The 18,615-nt window shown below is 42.0% G+C and overlaps 2 protein-coding genes across 10 annotated transcripts; both read right to left on the minus strand.

The window, feature by feature from the left end:
• Positions 1–513: 513 nt before the first annotated feature.
• Positions 514–2,395, minus strand: LOC112902525 (6-phosphogluconate dehydrogenase, decarboxylating 2, chloroplastic). Its single transcript, XM_025971646.1, has one exon. The coding sequence runs from the start codon at positions 2,287–2,289 to the stop codon at positions 775–777; it is 1,515 nt and encodes a 504-aa protein (XP_025827431.1). The 5' UTR covers positions 2,290–2,395; the 3' UTR covers positions 514–774.
• A 1,947-nt stretch (positions 2,396–4,342) lies between these two features.
• On the minus strand, positions 4,343–11,226 carry LOC112902480 (bifunctional dihydrofolate reductase-thymidylate synthase). Of its 9 annotated transcripts, none has more exons than XM_025971587.1 (13): positions 11,084–11,216; positions 9,948–10,020; positions 9,004–9,530; positions 8,507–8,906; positions 8,391–8,435; positions 7,590–7,655; positions 6,552–6,613; positions 6,401–6,475; positions 6,138–6,303; positions 5,756–5,879; positions 5,279–5,385; positions 5,046–5,158; positions 4,343–4,742 (listed from the first exon to the last, which is right to left on the minus strand). In XM_025971587.1, exons 2-12 carry the CDS (start codon positions 10,011–10,013, stop codon positions 5,048–5,050), a joined length of 1,749 nt encoding a protein of 582 aa, XP_025827372.1. In that variant the 5' UTR covers positions 10,014–10,020; positions 11,084–11,216; the 3' UTR covers positions 4,343–4,742; positions 5,046–5,047. The 9 variants fall into 9 exon arrangements, with proteins under 9 accessions (XP_025827372.1, XP_025827373.1, XP_025827381.1 ...); XM_025971588.1 differs by having other exon boundaries at positions 9,948–10,025; positions 11,084–11,207; XM_025971596.1 differs by having other exon boundaries at positions 9,004–9,432; positions 9,999–10,020; positions 11,084–11,191.
• Positions 11,227–18,615: the final 7,389 nt, after the last annotated feature.

Raw genomic sequence — 18,615 nt, forward strand, 5'->3', positions numbered from 1 at the left:
GTTACAGCGTGAAAAAGTCAACTTCCCACTAAACTTAAGGACTTGACATTATAAATCCACAAACTAGATGGCCTAGAAATTACGGGAACAGTTTTGACTACCAGTTTCATGGTATGAACAAATTTCAATATAACATCTTTTTTTCTGGCAAAGCATGGGTACTATTATGCAGACTTCAGAAATTTATTCCTGATGATGAGCATAGCTAACACAGTACACTGCCAGCATTATATTGTATAACTTATACCCTCCAGTCACACAACAAACAAACAGGTAAGCATCATTGGTTTATACGTAGGGATCCCCAGGAGACCAGGTCTATCAATGCAATACTTTTTAAGATCATATATGACTCGTGACAGTAATTTCAATACTAAGGCATTAGGTAAAACTCACTACTCTTAGTAGCTATTTCAACACAATTCAGACCACCCTTCAAAGATAACATTGATCTGAGAGGCTAAAATGCAAAATTCGCTACTCTTGGTAGCCATTTCAACATGTTTCAGATCATTCTTCAAAGACAGCATCAAGATTTGAGAGGTGTTATAGTTATTCCATACCAAAATTAAGCGTATCAAACTGGGTGTACCTAGAGCAAAGTAAAACTGAAGCTACACAATGTTCTCCATGTGCAAACAGCACAATACATCATTATTCGAAGTACACAACTCAGATCTAGGACCATAAAGACAACAATATTGAAATGAAAGAGAACCCACAAAGAGACATCACCCAGAGTAACTGACAGCACTGCTGATACCAACCAAGTCCTCAAATGGCTGCACCATTGCTCCTCCTTGCCAGCTTGGTCCATTCAGTGTGAAATGAACCCGGACGGTCAATTCGCTCATAGGTGTGCGCCCCAAACAGGTCCCTCTGTGCTTGGATCAGATTTGCAGGCAATCGACTGGACCTGTAGGTATCGAAGTAGGAAAGACTAGCAGTCATTCCTGGAGTGCTAATGCCAGCCTCCACTGCCCGTGCCACAACCCATCTCCATGCATTCTGTCGCTGCACCATCTCCCTTGCAAACTCTCGGTCGACGATCAAATTGGCCAGCTCAGGGTTCCTGTCATAGGCCCTCTTGATCCTATCAAGAAACCTCGCACGGATAATGCACCCACCCTTCCAAATCCTGGCAAGTTCTGCAAGGTTAAGGTTCCATCCTTTCTCCTCGCTCTTGGCCCGTATCAGATTCATGCCCTGCGCATAGCTGCAAATCTTCGACGCATAAAGCGCCTGCCTCACCCTATCCACCAGCTCCTTCTTATCAACATTGATTTTCTCCAACAGCCCGGCTGGCATCCCCTCCTCCTCTAACACCCCAGCAGCTGTGACCCGCTCGTCCTTCAACCCTGACAAGTACCGCCCGTCTAGCGACGCAGCAATGGTTGGTGCAGCCACAGCTAGCTCCGCCGCCTGCTGCACCGTCCATTTCCCAGTCCCCTTCATCCCAGTCTTGTCGAGAATCTTGTCAACCAGCGCCCCACCGCTCCCATCCAGGGGGTCAGCCACAGTAAAGATGTCCGCAGTGATCTCAACCAAGAAGCTCTCGAGCTCACCCTTGTTCCACTCAGCAAACACATCCGCAATCTCCGAATTCGACAGGCCCCCAACTCTGCGGAGCACGTCATAGGCCTCCGCGATGAGCTGCATATCGCCATACTCGATCCCGTTGTGCACCATCTTGACGAAGTTGCCGGCACCACCGGGCCCAACAAAGGTGACGCACGCCCCGTCCTCCGTCTGCGCCGCGGCCTTCTCGAGGATGTCCTTGATGTTGTTGTAGGCGTCAGCGTGGCCGCCGGGCATGAGCGAGGGCCCGTTCCGCGCGCCCTCCTCCCCGCCGGACACGCCCATCCCGAGGTACAGGATCCCGCGCGCCGCGGCCTCCTCGATGCGGCGCTCGGTGTTCTGGTACCACTCGTTGCCGCCGTCGACGATGGCGTCGCCCGGCTCGAGGTAGGGGGTGAGGGCGTCGATGGTGGCGTCGACGGCGGGGCCCGCCTGCACGAGGAGCACGACGGTGCGGGGCCGGGAGAGGGAGAGCACAAACCCGCGCGGGTCGCGGTGCCCCAGCACCGGAAGCGCGCCCTCGTCGCGCGCGCGGAGGAGCGTGGAGTCCACTTTGGCGGCGGTGCGGTTGTAGACGGAGATCGGGAACCCCTTCTCGGCGATGTTGAGCGCGAGGTTCTGGCCCATGGTGGCGAGGCCCGCGAGCCCGATGCGTGGGGGAGGGGAGTGGGCCGCGGCGGCCGCGGGGGTCGCCGGCGCCGGGGAGGCCATGCCGTCAAGGGGTACGGGTCGGTGGGGGCTCGGCTGCGGCGGCGGGGAGGTTGGTGGGGCGACGGATTGAAGGAGAGATTGGGCAAGGGGCGGAGGGGAAGAGGAGGGGTGCAGGGGATAGAAATATGCCTTGGGGTTTTGGATGAGGTCCGTGCTATTTTGTGTAATTGGAAAAATGGGGTTGCCCTCGAAGGAATTAAAGGAGTGGGATTCGATTGTTCGATTGTTCATTAGACTTGTCTATTTATTTCCAATATTTCCTTTAATTAGTTTAATATGGATTGTACCTGAGATGGGGTTGTGTATTTAGATGCCCATTTTCTACATCAACGTCATTACTATTCATTTGATGGTTCACAAAATATTAATGTAGAAGTATTAACTTTTGTCCCAATTGATTAGCTATTTGGTTAGCTCAAAACCTTTGGCTTGTCATAATTTATTCAAATTTCACACTGCCAACGAATTTTTTCCACATAAATTCCTATTGTAATCTATGAAAGATGTGAGACACTAAGGAAACATTGGTGAACCCTAACAGTAAATGAGATCGATTCATATTATATACATTATGTTCCATTAAAAACATAGATGAACTGAACTACAATCAACTCTGCATATTCAACCTTTCATTCTATAAGAAGGAAACAAACTTCTATATTATCTTGCCGGTATGAAAAGAACCACTACATCATTTTTATCTTTATGACTTGACCCACACAATACACACCACACCCATGTGTCATAAGAGTTCCCTGTAACATGCCTATAAAAATATCGTGGAAAGGCAATCATATGCCTTCTTATACTTATGCGTGTGAATCACAAAGTAGTTACGAAAGTCACCCACGAAGAGAAACACAATCATCCCAAAGACCTTGCGTAAACAAAAGGACGTTTGAGTGTCTATGTAAAATCATACATTAACATTAGCAGGCTGCTACTATTTAGGACCTGAAAATTCTATAATTATGTTAGCTAGTATGTACATTAGTATAATAAAAGAAAGGCCTATTGAAGCCCATGCAACAAGCAAGTTGCTAAGATTTGATATGTTTCTTAGTAATAATGTAAAAAAAATTATAATTAAGTGGAAACATGCTTTGGTTGTCCCGTATTTTCAAATTTTAGAACCTTACCTTGTGTCTCGCAGCGGGGCTCCAATGTCAGGGAACATTGGCGGTGGTTGAATAACAGAATCCGCAAAACTCCAGGGTGCTTGCTGCAAGACAGCCCCTCCGCCACCAACCGTCCATCCCCGCCGCCTGGCTCCATAGCGGGCTGCGGGCCTGTGCCTGCAGCCCTGCCTGTGCAGCCGGCGGACTCATCGAGGCGGCCAAGGGATAGGGGGCGGGGTTGCGCACGGGAACAAAAATACTTTTCATGCCTTCGCTCAGTTGAGCAGCCTCGTTATATTATTAAATTTTCCTTGGACCCGTCGGCATCGCCCGCTGGCCGCTCGATCCGTCCAAGGGCCAGCTGCAACAACGACAGCCGCGGCCCTTGGCAACGGCCGTGCTCCAAACCTTTCCCCTCCAACTCCAATGGACCGAGACTGATTTGGCAACGCAGAAGTCACATCCCGATTCGCCTCCGTCTGCCAGTGTCCCATGTGGAAAGGCTAGAGCTAACACAACTGAGATTTGTTTGGCTCTGCATCTGCGCAGCATGCGAGCTCTGGACGGGTTCGTATAGTCCCTCCGTACCAAAAAAATACATTACAGATTTTAAGAGTCAAGCTTTAGCGTATTTACAAGTATTTTGTCTAGCGTGTAAAAAAAATGTAATAACCCTATTCTTGTTTCAAAAGTACACAAGTGATATATTTTGTGAAAAAACAACGATTAGCTTGGAAAAGCCGGCTCTGCGACAGTTTCAGCTGCGGCACGTACGTGGGCAAGATTTAAGAAAAATATGAAAAAGGACAACGGGCTACCAGCTAGCTAGTAGGTTCCTAAAGCACGGCACTCGCATGTCCAGCACATGCTGGCGAAATAACATGGCAGAACGCATGCTCTACGCATGCAGGACGTTATCTGACGTCGAAAGGGAGTGGACCGGACAAACACACATGTAGCCATCAAACAGTTCAGAGTTTTACCAAGTACACGAGTTCATTGACACGGGTATCTCACGAGGTAGATGAAGTACATCGTCGCGGGGGCACACGCCGGTCAACCCTTGCAACAGGGCGTTGCCCAGAAGCAGCTCTCACTCGCTATGAGCCATCAACACCGGCTCCGGGTAAAAGGGGAGAGGGTGTTGTATAGTTCAGATAAGGCAACCAGATTACAATCGCAAATAGGCCACGGAGGTGGGGAACATCTCCCAGTGAACGAACATTCGGCACCATCACCAAAAACAAGCTAGTGCGATGTCCGGTTAATTTTTAGTATAGTAGCAGTCCGACTAATTTTGCCAAGCTCGTAGAATAGTGACAGCAGTTGAGCCACCTACATGAAAACATGGATCACAGTTAAGCAATGCAGATACAACAACATTTTTGCTACGCCTAAATGTGCGGTGACAAATGGATGAACAGAACAGTGCGTGGTTACTAACATAACTTTATAATGAGGAATGGACAGAGCAATACAACAGTACGAGGGCGTAGTAGCGTGTAATTGGCAAATAAGGTTAATCCTGGCTAAATGCAATACCAAAAGCAAGAAGCACTAGCATTTTGTTCTGGGCCAAGCAAACTTGCAACGACAAAAGAAAATGGTCCTCTGTCTTTAGAAATGATAGAACGTTACCATTATATAGCCATTTTCATCTCTATCTTCTGGTGAGGATCATAGCCAACCAGCTTGAAGTCTGATGCCACGAAAGAATCTATACCCTTCTTTGAAGGATTTATTTTTAAAATCTGCACAAAGGCCAGCATAGAATTTAGGCACAGAATGTTTACAAATATAGGTCAAACCATCTCATTTTAGTCTGCAAATTTTATATTTATTTTGAAATAATTCTGTCAAGAATTGCTCACTGGAAATGGCTTAGGCATCTTCTGAATTTGCTCCTCCAAAGCTCGAACATGAGTTCTGTAGACATGTGCATCCCCTATAACATGGACAAAATCCCCAGGAGAAAGATCTTGCAACATTAAGACACAAAGGGTTAAGAGTTACAAAACAGCTTACTCTAGCATCTATCAGTTAGATACAAGAAACACCAAGATAAACAAGGGGACAACATACAAATATAATCCCTGCATCAGATAAATTATTCAGAACTTGTTACAAAAACATCTAGAACATGGACCCAACACTAATGTATGGAATGACAAACAGCATGGCTTGTAAAGATTTGTTGCGACTAGAAATATAAAAGGGAGAAAAAACAAATTTCACAAAATTAATGTTTCCTAATCAAAATTAACACACTGTTATACAGTACAACCAATTAGATATGTATTATGTGCACAGTAAACAAGAACGTTACAACAAGGCCTATAAGAACATACCACAAACTTGAGCAATCATGTAAGTGAGGAGAGAATATGATGCAATGTTGAATGGAACACCAAGTCCCATGTCTGCAGAGCGTTGATACATCTGGCAGGATAGCTCCCCATTCTCAACATAAAACTGGAAGACAGAAGTTGTAAGACATTGAATGCAAGTGTTCAAGTTGGCAAAGTTACCACACTATACGCAAGCTATGGGCATCGACTCTTAATATCATTAGCGAAGCAAAATATATGTTTGCCAATCTACTGTAATTAAAAAAGTATAAGTAACTAATCCTCAGTACGAGGGAATAGTACAAGGGTAACATGTTGGACAAGTCAAAATGGCCCAATAGTTAAAAAATAGACTTAAAACAAGCAGACAAATTATACTAACTTGTGCGAACATGTGGCAAGGAGGAAGAGCCATCTTCTTCAGATCTGAAGGATTCCATGCCGACAAAATTATTCGCCGATCATCAGGATTGTTCTTGATCTTGTCAATCACATCCATTAGCTGATCAAAACCTTTTCCAGTGTAGTCAGCATGCATGTCTGTATATCTGCCAAATGTCATTTTATTAGACAACATGGCCAAGAGAGATTTAATGAGAGACAGAGACCAAGATAGGATGGAGGGAAGGAGAAATGAAAGCTTACTCAGCACCAAAGTGTCGCCATTGAAATCCGTAAACTGGACCTAGATCACCTTCCTCCCTGTGCGCCAAGCCAACACTAGAAAAGACAGCCAGGTAGATTAGAGATCAAGAACCGAAGTACAAATTCTATGCAGCTTATATCCAAGAGGTACCTGTCAAGATATTCTCTTGAAGCATTGCCATCCCAGATATGAATACCTTTCCCTTGTAGAACCTATGAATGAATATAATATATCAGTATACTAAATCTATATTTGATAGGTACAGAACCAAATGTGAGCCATGCAGAAAACTATGGGCATGTTATGGAAAAAAGGAAATTTCAAGAAACATTTTAATTCCCTTAGGATATGGGGAAGAATTATCACATTTGAAAGGGGCCTACATGCATAGCAACAGTAGTTTCTGGTGCAAGTACTGCTGAAAATTGTCAGATGACTGCAGTCACTAGAAGGTATTTCAAATGTAGGAGCTAAGTGGATAAACTCCACAGAACAAGTTGCACCTGGTTTATCAGAATTACTATGACTTGTCAAATGGGTGGTGTTTTACAATTTTCTGCAGAAAATGCTCTCCCTATTGCATTTTGCAAATTCTCCTTTTAGACTTACTGCATGTACAAGTCCTACAGATTCAAGGCAAAATTTCTGGTGTAACATTGCTTAAATGACAACTTGATCAATAAATGGGCTCTCCTATCTATCTCTGATTAATACAGTAAGACAAACCGTAAACAAAAATAACAGCTTAGTCTTAAATTAGTAATGAGTTAGATTGCTGCGAATATTGCTAAGAGGATAAATAGGGGATGAGAAACCATTTATTGATAAAATTAGCATCCAGGAAACAGCACAAAAGAAAGAAGAGAAGTACCCAGAAATTGTTTAGTGAAAAGTTCAAAAATTATCAACAACTCACGTTTGCAATTGAAGGGAGTAACAAATAAAACAAAAATTTATAAAATTGCTCAAATAGCGGGTAGTCCTAATCAAAACAGCATGGAATTTGTTTTTGCCTAGATATAGCCATATAGGTTGCAAAATGATTAGTAGATTTCGTAAAATTTGAGTAAGCACATACACCATAGCATGTGGTTGTGGATATAGACTAAGTTATAAATGGCAACATTAAACCAAAAGATTAAATAAGTTTGGCTAAAGACAGCACTAGATCCAATAAAATGCTTGCACCTTTGCATTTGTTGAACCACTGATGAACCACAGGAGTTCTTCGACGACACCACGCCAAAATACCCTCTGATAAAGAGCACATGTCATTGCATAGATCAATAGTAGATAAATACGGTAACATAGTTATTCAAACTCTTTTGTTTGGACTCCTGATGTTTAATAACAGTCAGGGAAAAGCCTTAAAGCTCTCTATTCACATGTTCAGGGGAATGTCCTACAGTTGTCAGGTATGCGTGGAAAAGAGTGCATTACAAAGTGGTAGCATGATTGAACAGAATGTTGCACACTTGCACTGCATCTGCATGTACTGTCATCTGTCACTTGTATAATAACAACAAATGAAGCATGCAGCTCTATTACACAATGCACTGCAGGGTCAAATGTAGCAAGTCATAGTCTTGCACAATACGCCCATCTTAATAAAACGCTGTGTAAAGGCTCTAGGTATCTCGTGAAGACAATAACTAAACTATTGCAGATGATTCAACAAATATTAACAATTCAGAACCTCAGTCAAAGTCTTGAAACGAATCTTTTGGGGATCATAAAAGAACAAAACTAATCAGCATCAACATGAATGCAATTACTGTAAACAAAAGAAAAAAAAAGGCACAGAAGAAACATAATAAGCATGCACTTGAAAATCAACAAGCCCAAAGCATTAAAGATATAGAATATTCTTAATGCCATTCTCCCCTTGATTCTTTTCTTACAAACATAAGACCAAAAGCAATTTTGTGCATGGTTCAATTGATTGTTCTGACTGTGTTATATTTGAAAACTACAAATATATTCACATACCTTTGTTGTCAGCAGAGGAAAATTTTTCCTTAAGTTGAACCGCATCTATTAAGAAAAAGGAAGACATTATATTTTCTGGTTGCTCAAATGAGATATTCAAAGTTAAGGAGAAATACCTGACACCCAAATTTTGATAATGTTCCTGTTCCTGTCCTGTCATTTTTCTGAGCACCAGACCTTATAATATCTTCAACAAGATTAAGATAACGATACTCCTCATGGCGATCAAATATCATCTTTGGGAGAAAAGAGAAATTCTCTGTTTCAAACTTGTCGTTCTTGCTATCAACCTCAGTTGATTCCTTTCCATTTGAATCATTAGTTTCTGCCAGTGATTTTCTAACACGAACAAAGGTCACAAAAGAATGCCTAATGTTGCTTTCTACCATCGGGAAAGATGAATACCATGGTTGGAACACTGAAAAGTCAATTGGGGGGATGAAAGTGTCACACTCAATGCTTGACTGAATGTCAGTTAGATGGATGGCCTCACATGCAGGCCCGTTAAGATACTCCCTACATATGCAGAAGAGTGAAAAGCATTAAAGTAGAGTTGCATCTAACAACAGAGTACATGGACAATATATATTCTTCCAAAAGGTTAATAACTCACCTCAGTACCTGCCCACCCCCTATAACAAAAACTTTCTCAATTGATAAGCAATATGGAGTTGATGCTAGCAGTTCTAAGGCAGACTTCATGCTTCCACAGATAACGACATTTTCTACTGTTGCAAAATCAAAACTACCAGATCGAGTAAGTATGACATTCAAACGACCAGGCAATGGCCTCAACTTAACAGGAATGCTCTCCCATGTTTTCCTTCCCATTATAACTGCATTCTTCTTGGCAGGGTCAGATGTTGAAAGCGTAAGCTCCTTGAAGAACTTAAGGTCACCAAGAAGCTTCCATGGCAAGATCCCATCCTTCCCAATGCCCAAGTCACGAGTGGCAGCAACAACAACCTGATAGTTCCGCTGAGGGCCACTCTGCGAATCACCATTGGCTGGAGCTGTAGCCATTGCTACCGGTCGGGACTGACTACAGCGGAAAGAACTTATTTTGCTGAGCATGTCCAGAAATTGAGGTTTTTTAAATTGTGAAACAACTGAACAACCAATGCTGGAAAATCTCGCAATCTGAATTTGAGGAAGCTATAAGCTGGCAACTTCATCAAGCATCAAAAAATAAATTGTATAGTAACATAATTGAAACTAAAAAGGGCCCATAATTTTCCAGAGTTTAATACAAGCAACTGTATGCATATAAAAAGGATTTAAGCTACAAAAGCCCCAGTATATCCCGAAGTTTAATACAAGCAACAGCAATACAGCATGCATTCTGCGTTTTCTAAAAATCAACTAAAAATGAAAGAACCACACAATTCACAAGTCAGGGAAAATCCGCAAACCAGGTATGCAGTAATTTTGTCCTAAAATTCATTCAACGAACTACAGTCTGCAACCTGTCTTGAGGCAAGAGCTGTATTTTGCTAGAACACAAAAGCATACTACAATTAAACTGCTCTGACAATAAATTTCGCTAGTGGTATATACTTTGCATGCATGTCGAGAAAACATAGAGATGTATGGTCCTGCCCTGAGCACCTTTGCCACTAGCATCTGGATCCTGAACTAGAAATAACAAAAATTACCATGGTTGATATCACTATTTCAGCAAATGAAAAAATAAAAAGAAGTGAACTGGTTAGAAAAACAGGAGAAACAAAGCTGCATGATATGTGGTTCTGGAAATATCAAAACTATTATTACTACATCCTCCATTTAAAATTACAAGGCTTATTTCATTTCAGTAGGGCAAGGCTTTCACCAACAACTATTACTCTATTTATACATTTTTGTGACACAAAGTTTATGTCATTAGATTCGTACTAAAAAATGTGCATTGGCATAATGAAGGGAAATATGCATTGCAAGAAAACAGAGGATACAATCAGTTCAAACATGTGTACACAACTAAAGATTGAATGTAAATTAGGGCGAAGCAGGATTTTTAAAAAGGCCATGATACTATACTGCATTTCACCATATGTATGCATGACACTGCACCCAACTGCAAAGCATCAATAGCAGCAGTGACTAGTACAGCGGTTGGTGAGAACTAATAATAGCAAGAACTACAACAGTTGGGGTCACTACTTAACAGGCAGGAAGAACAAAATGCTTGAACTGACCAGTGACCAGATAAAACTTCCAAATCTCTAAAATGCAGGAACAGTTACTACTATGCATGAAGAACAACCTGAGTGCGAGGCAAGGAATGCCTCAAAACGACCTCCAATTACCACCACCAGAAGGAGCAACACATAGGTCCCGAGAAACCCGCGCCCAAATAAATCTAGCTAACTGGATACGCTATCAAAAAAATTTTGGCACATCCACACCTACAAAGCTCAATCGGTGCCCAACTAACTGATGAACAGGGGTCACGAGCACAGATGACCCACGGGACCCGACTCCTGGTCCAACGAGCATGTCGGGACACACAAGGTCAGCCACCGAATCGGACCCATCCTCACCCCTCCTGCACCCGGAACCCCCCACGCCGGCCCTACCAACGGTCAAAGGGGCCGACGAGCTAGGGTTCCCGGCCGCGCTGCAGCGGAGGAAAGCGCGCACGAGAACCACCAGATCCTGAGGACGAGGAGGGGGACGGAGGGATGGGGGCTCACCGGCGGTTGGAGATCCGGCGGTCGCCGGCGGCGGGCGCGGGAGGGGGCGGATGGGACGGGAGAGGGTGTGCGCGAGAAGGAAAGTTGGAGGTTTTGGAGAGGGTTGGGCGGTGTGAAACCGTGGGCGGGCCTGCGGGGGCTGGGCTGCGTTGGCCGTTTTAGCGGAAAAGCCCCTGCAAAAGTTGTGAACACACTGTTTCGCCGCGCGCGGATTGTGTGGTCTCTGACGTGTCATGACAAGTGGTAGATGTTCCGCTGGCACGGGTGCAAGGAGGCCTACGTGCTCCGCATCCGACAGCAACAAGTGGTAGTTTCTTTCTGACCCTCAAAAGTAAGTGGTATTTTGTTTTGTGACCCTCAAAAAATATAAGTAGTATTTTGTTATATAGACCTAGAGGATCCAAAATTGCATTTAGGGATTAAATAGACAGTAGCGCGAGAAGGAAGTTTCAAGAACTATATATGAGTTTAAGTGAAACTGTGAAAATGATACAAGCAATATTGTGAAAATGCATTTCCATAAACAAAATGTAAGGAACATGATCCTATTAGCCTATGATTATGATTTTAATGATTGTGTGATAACATAGTCAATGGTACTAACGAGTTTAGTTTGTGAGCTTAAATTTGTAGGATTTATAGGTTCTATGCAAGGAGTCTAATCCATATACAAGATGGTCCAAATCGTTATCAAGATGTCTAAGTTGCAGTGAAAATGATCGCAACGACGATTTGGATAACTAGGAGAAACATTCAAATGACGTGTTCAACTAACGGTCCCAGAAGATAACAGGACGGTACATCTGTCAGCTAAACTGGAGATCAAGTGAAGAAGAAGTCATCAAGTGAAGAAGAAATCAGTAGCATCGGTTTAATCGACGGAGCATCGTTGAATGCGTCCGTGCATCTGTCGAGTGCCATATAGATCAAGTGAAGAAACACAGAGGCACCGGTTAAGCCGACCGTGCAAAAGAAGGTGGCGATGCAAGCGTGCTGTAGTTATTCAGTACGTATATTTTGGCTACAAGAGGATTTTCAAGCAAAATCTTCAGCACCGGTTGAACCGATGGTGTGTCGGTGCGTTGCGTCGGTATAATAATGCAAGCAAGCTCAGCCGTGGTATAGAGACATTCAACAGCTAGCACGTAGATTCAGAGTGACCGGTTAAACCGATGGTTATGACCGGTTTAACCGACGCTTTTAAGCTTTTTGGTAGAAAAGCAAGTAACAGCTAGGATTGGATCTCTAGCCTATATAAGACCTCACCCCGAATCATTTGAGGTTGCTGGAGTTCATGAGAAGTTACCCACACTTTGAAAATATTCTCCAAGCCACCCAAGAAACTTTGAGAGTGTTATTGTTAGAATCATCTCTAGAGAGAGTGAGATAGCAAGATGTTGCTGCCTTGTGTGCTGGTTCAAGTTGTATCTCGGTGTACCGGCTTTTAGAGTCTGGGTGGCTCGCTGGCAAGTCATCGACCCTCCAGCTTGATGTGGAGCGGCGACAACGGTTTTGTGCGGGGGATATGGAGAAGCTTCTTAGCGGCGACGACATCGAGGTGATCGGGGACTTGACGAGAGCCTAGGTGGCAAGTCAAGAATAGAGTCGACAGAGTCGGAAGAGACTCGGTGATCGAGAAGCAATACTGAGTGCTTAAATTTTACGCCTACCGATACCACAAGATAAATGTTCGTGTGGAGAGCTTACTTCCCTTTCCCTTTATCTTCTTTCTTCAAGCTTCCGCATTTATTATTGCAATCTTATGTGCCTTTACATTTTTAGTGTACTATTTTGCTAGGACTAGATATAAATTGCAAAATTCTTTGGCATGAGATTTTCACACTAGTTGAACCCTAATTGCACATCTAGATTATATATTTTAGCTTATATTTTTGTGCTAACTAGTTTAAGCCAGGTTTTAAAATTGTGTAATTTACCCATCTCCTTTAAAGATACGAACACTGATTCCTTTCACGGGCCAACTTGACCCGACCAAAATAATAGTATGTGTCGGGCTTTTTATACGGTATGTAAATGGAACAGCCTGTAAAGTACTAGGGGAGTGTCTCAAAAAGTATTTATGTAACATTTATATAATTAAAGTATTTTTTCTCGTATATTAAAGGAAGAACCACAAATGACCATTCCTCACCAGACCCAAGATATTTTATTGCTGCTCGTACCCCTACAAAATCTTTTTATAGAAAACACCCCAGTGCACACACCCTCAGCTGATTTCATTTGTTTATCCAATGTGGGGCTACGGATATTGTATTTATCAAAGATACTCCTAAGAATTAGTTGGTTATATGTTCATCGTCATAAAAATATGCTCACTCAAGTTCGAGTCTTCTATTCAATATGCGTGCTCAAATTTTTAACCAACTATTCTTACGGTGGTAGAAGACTGCTTACGTCGATAATGAAACGCTAGCAGTGACTCCGTCAATCCAAAGACCGAATAGCCCAATCTCTCAAAGACATAGACATGCATATGGCCATATGGGTAGGGTAGGCGCACTCATGTTCATGGATAAGTATGTATGCGTGTATACTATGGGAGTACCTGCATTTGTACTGTTTTTTGAAGAAAAAAGTTAGGTCCTTCTACAAGAAGTCTTGATCTTTTTGGGAGCTTCCACGGTAAGAATCACTAATCAATGCTTAAGCGTGACCGCAAGGGTTTTACTATTCGCAAAAGTGGGTCATGGCTACGTGATGAATAAGCATAATTCAAACCCTATGTAGTGGCTTTTGTGATCACACGGTTAACATGATGAATAAGCAAAACATAATTGTGTTTTTTGAGATTTTTTTCTATAAGTCAGTAGAAAAACAAATTGAACATTGTCTTTGTCTGCACTCTCAAGTATCGATGCATTATGCACGGGCGGCCAGGGTTCTGGCTGTGGAGTTGCTAGCTGTTGGAGTCGCCATGTATACATACCGGCGTATGACTAATTTTTTTTTCATTTTAACTGAAAATAAGGCTACTAAGCACCCGAACATCTGATGAAGATTTCTTATCAGACTCTCCATCCCAACATTAAAAATTAATAGCTGAAACATGAAGAGCCTCTCAACATGGAGACGATCCTGAACGTTTAGACCCGTTCGGACCAATAAACTAGCACAAACACTCTTTCAAGATCGAAAACGGGCTCTTTGATCTCATTTCTAGTTGTTCGGACCAACATAAAGAATTAATCATAACTATTGACTCTAAATGCTCTGGAGATCCATAAGTTCTTGTTAGAAAAATATCAAGTCTATTTTCCAATGCAACAAACTTCATATCATTTAGACTTCCCAATAAAGAGTTATTATCAATTTAGTAGAGAATGCATAGAAGCCCAACAACCATGCGAGGCTCCTCGGGAATCCATTTCATTCTGATCTTTAAGTTAGCATAACTCTAGAAACTTCATGGTCCATTTACACCCAACTAGCACCGTTGTTCTTAGTATTAATAAACCTTGTAACCAAACTATTGGAAGACTTTTGGATGAATTGAGTAGAACCTCTTTGTTCAGCTGTGCGCTAATAAATTGAGAGAGTATTACTCTACACCCTTTGTGACTTCTCCTTGGGATTACAGAAGCGGCCAGTTCATCGGCATCCAATCCGTGCTCCTGCTACTGATTGGTTGGTTCTCTGAGAGTGTGATCGGGCGAATCCTTGATTCAGGCTGCCATAGAGAGATGATGGTTGGCTTCTTGTATGTGTCATTAGGTTGCACTGATTATCCGGCTGAGAATTCAGCTAGTTATCCTGTTTAAGATTCTATATCATGAAGATTGGGACCCAGACTTGTCAAAGAGTCTCATTTCTTAGTCATCAATTATTTATTTTCCTAGAAGAAATTTAGAATGAAGTCGATTAATCAATCAAGTCTACATGTGCTGCTCAACTTTCTAATTGTGCAATAATGTGTTATAGCGGACGGATGGTGAAGCAGTTCTGCAATAAAACTAATGTAGTGGACATTATAGCTTTAGAAAACACTCTTACCGAAAGGCTAGAGATATTTTAGTTCCAACATATATTTATCACAGTAGGGATCTCTGCTACTGTATAGCATTGAAAAAACCTAGCAAAAATTGGGACCGACAATCATTTGAAACATAAAGCAGTCCATTCATCGATCACATAAAACCTTCTGCAATCAGAGATAGAAACAAAAGTCTCTATCAAAAACCATCTGCAAATAAAGTGAGGAGAAAGAGGACTGCTCGGGATTGACTGCCTTCGACCTTGCCCCTTCAACCGTTCAAAAGATCTGTTTTTGATCTTGTATAGGGACAATAAGCTCAAGTCCTGAAACTGACAAAAGCCAAGTTTCAAGATTCAGGAAGGGCATTGTTTCTCTGACTGATAGCACATCGAAAAGAAGCAAGGCAAGAGATGACATTAGGTGAATCCACCCGAAGTTCAGCAGATGGTTCCAGGCCGAAGGATGTGACCAAACATGTGAGTGTGAATATGAACATTCTTGGAGTCTTCGGCTGAAAAGACTCGGTGGCTGAGCACGATTAGTTCCCAATGAAGCTAAGGCTCTGGTGACGAACACACCAGGCCATGAGTTTTAAAGCATTAACAGTATTGGATTTTTTTTGGAAGTACAGTACGGGAGGATTTTGTGACATGTAATATTGACTCTAATTTTGTTCAAATTTTAAGTAGTTTTCACCTAATAAGCGATCTATAATGTTTCTGTTTTTTCACGTGAACAGTCTGTAAAGTCTTTCTGAGGTATAATCAACATTTTAGTGCGAATGTCTTTCCATTCAAGCAGCTGTGTCTGAAATATGTGTCGTCCAGAGTAATATATATATTTGCATTGTATGGGAACCCGTTATGAATTCTCACACTTCACTCTCACTCCGGTCTGGTTCCACACACTGATTGTACCATGGCTTCCTGCACCTCAGCAATGCCATTCCCTATCATCACTGCCTCTGCCTCTGTCGCCATGCAGCTGTTCCTTGCCTACTGTCTTGTTTGATCATGGCAAGGGGAATAGGGGATGGACTATGGCTGGCATAAAATGGTGAGCTACCAGCATTCTAAGAAGATGAACAGACATGGTGCCCTACGTCATCATGTTCAGAAGTTAGCCTTTTGCAGCAACCTACTAATCTGTCTGTTCTTAAGGATGTAGCGCCATTGATCCATTTATTGCAATATCACTGGCATCAAAAGTTAGATGCTTTATTCAGTGCTACAATTCTCAAGAAGTTGTTGAGTTTTCATGCCTTGCAGGGAGGCTTCAATTGTGGTACAACAGTCAGATATGGTGCATGCATAAGATTTATGTATACAGTGTGTGCATTTGGTTCAAGCAGAATAAGTTCCTTTATTTAGATTATTACAGAATACATCCATATATGTTTTTCCATATATATGTTCATTGTAAAGAGATAACCACAATTAACTGAAGACAAGAATATCTTCATATGTTCATTTGGTTCATTGTAAAGAAATACTACGCTGCGGCAGAAATATAGGGCCCTGCTGCAGCTCTTTCTGTGTTTGTCACGCAAGGCAGCTCTCTCGTAGTCTCGTTGTGGGAGTCCCACAACTTTCTTGCTAGTAAACTGCTACGTTGACACATGTCAGGAAATTTAAATTTCAGGATCCCTCCCAACCCTATTCTTTTGTGAACCATGGATTGCTCTCACACTCACACTCACACTCACACTCACACGGTAACACCAGTTCTCTGCTGATATGGCAGCTCAAGAGTCTATGGTATTATATGTTCTATTTTATACTGTCCCATGGTTTATGTAGGTCCGACTTGCCAACTGCATTCAAGAGGGGGTGCGATGGTGGCAGGCAGGTTGTTGGATTGGAGTCCAGTAAAGGCAGCCCACAAAATGAAACACGCGCACCAACGCATGCACATCTTCTTGGCTAAGTCTATAAATAATATAACAATAGTACATTTTTTTTAGATAATGATACATAAGATCGTTTTAGGATTTTAGATATATTGCTTTAGCTATGCACTTATGTTTAGATACATAATAAAAACTATATATCTATATATGCTAAAACGATATGAAATGGCGGGAGTATAACTAAAACTATTAAAGATCAAACCACAATAACAATAATAATAATAATTATAATTATAATTATAATTATAATAATAATAATAATGAGAGAGCTGACTTGGACCTACCCAACCTACTCTTGCCCGACACTGCCAGTGCAGTGATCGCTAAAAGTGGCTTGAATGTCAACACTGCCAGACTCCTCTGCAGTTCTGCCCCCTCGCTGACGTATGAGATTGGATCCACACGTCAGTGACCCAACTGCAGAGGCAGTGCTGCAGAGGATCTGGTTCCGCCGGTTCATGCTCCCAACGACTTTAGTGGCTCACGGATGCGCATCTGCACTGATATCATGCCCGCTGCACAAAGCGTGCATGCATGGGGACACCGGGAGCTGAATGAGGCATCTTCATCAATCGGTCTCATTTTTAGTTGTGATTAGTGTGTTCATGTTCATTAGGCTATAATGATCTACGGGCTAATCATGTTTAAGATCTAACTAACACGACCTTACTTGACGCTGACTCTCGATTTGGTATGACATCATTGGGTCGTGTAACACACCAACTACCCAGAATCCTGGTCGAAATTCTAGGTGCATTTGGTTTATTTGTGGCCCTAATCGAAAAGCCAGTCAAATTTTGGCCAAAGTTATGGCATGTTAGATATGTTTGAATTGTGACCAAACCAAATACTCAAGATGGCGAAAACAATCTAGAGTGTGCGTATGACACGCGGGAGTAGCACATCGCATATGTATTAATATTTTTTCACTAAAATGTAATCATGATGGGTCTTGTTCTATTAATTCAACTGTGACGAATATGATAGTTTAAACATATGTAAATTAAAACAACAGCTTAGTAGATATTTTGTTATGAATTTCCAATGCTCAATACTTTGTTGCCACCTCATCAGGCGTACTGTTTTTACATTTGTTCTTCAACTTTGATGTTGACGCGCTAAAATTCTCAGGAAGTTGCTGAGTTTCCCTGCCTTCCACGGAGGCTTCAGTTGCGGTTTTAAGGCCCGTTTATTTTCTCTAGACTGAAGTTTAATCCTGTCACATCAGATATTTGGATACCAAATAGAAATATTAAATATAAACTAATTATACAACCAATTGTATAAATGGAGACTAATTCGAGAGATGAATCCATTAAGCCTAATTACTCCACGATTTGACAATGTTGTGTTACAGTAAACATATGCTAATGATGGATCAATTAGGCTTAATAGATTCATCCCATGAATTAGTTTCCATTTATGCAATTAGTTTTATAGTTAGCTTATATTTAGTCCCCCTAATTAGAATCAAAACATCCGATGTAACTCGGGACTAAAAACTAGTCCTTTGATCCAAACAACCTCTAATATTTACGGCCCAGCTATTCTGCTGCACAATCAAGTTCACTATACCAAAACCCTAAAAGAGCAACTTCGTTGTGGTCGGTATAAGTTGTTTCAATAACC

This window comes from Panicum hallii, chromosome 8 (assembly GCF_002211085.1).
Source record: "Panicum hallii strain FIL2 chromosome 8, PHallii_v3.1, whole genome shotgun sequence".
Classification (NCBI taxonomy): domain Eukaryota; kingdom Viridiplantae; phylum Streptophyta; class Magnoliopsida; order Poales; family Poaceae; genus Panicum; species Panicum hallii.

Bases quoted from the DNA above. Each gene is read 5' to 3' on its own strand.
- LOC112902525 (XM_025971646.1), bottom strand. From the start codon at position 2,289: ATGGCCTCCCCGGCGCCGGCGACCCCCGCGGCCGCCGCGGCCCACTCC.
- LOC112902480 (XM_025971587.1), bottom strand. From the start codon at position 10,013: ATGCTAGTGGCAAAGGTGCTCAGGGCAGGACCATACATCTCTATGTTT. The intron at 8,907-9,003 runs GTGAGTTATTAA...CTGCATATGTAG, and splicing joins GGGGGTGGGCAGGTACTGAG to GGAGTATCTTAACGGGCCTG. The intron at 6,614-7,589 runs GTGCAAGCATTT...ATTCATTCATAG, and splicing joins GTGGTTCAACAAATGCAAAG to GTTCTACAAGGGAAAGGTAT.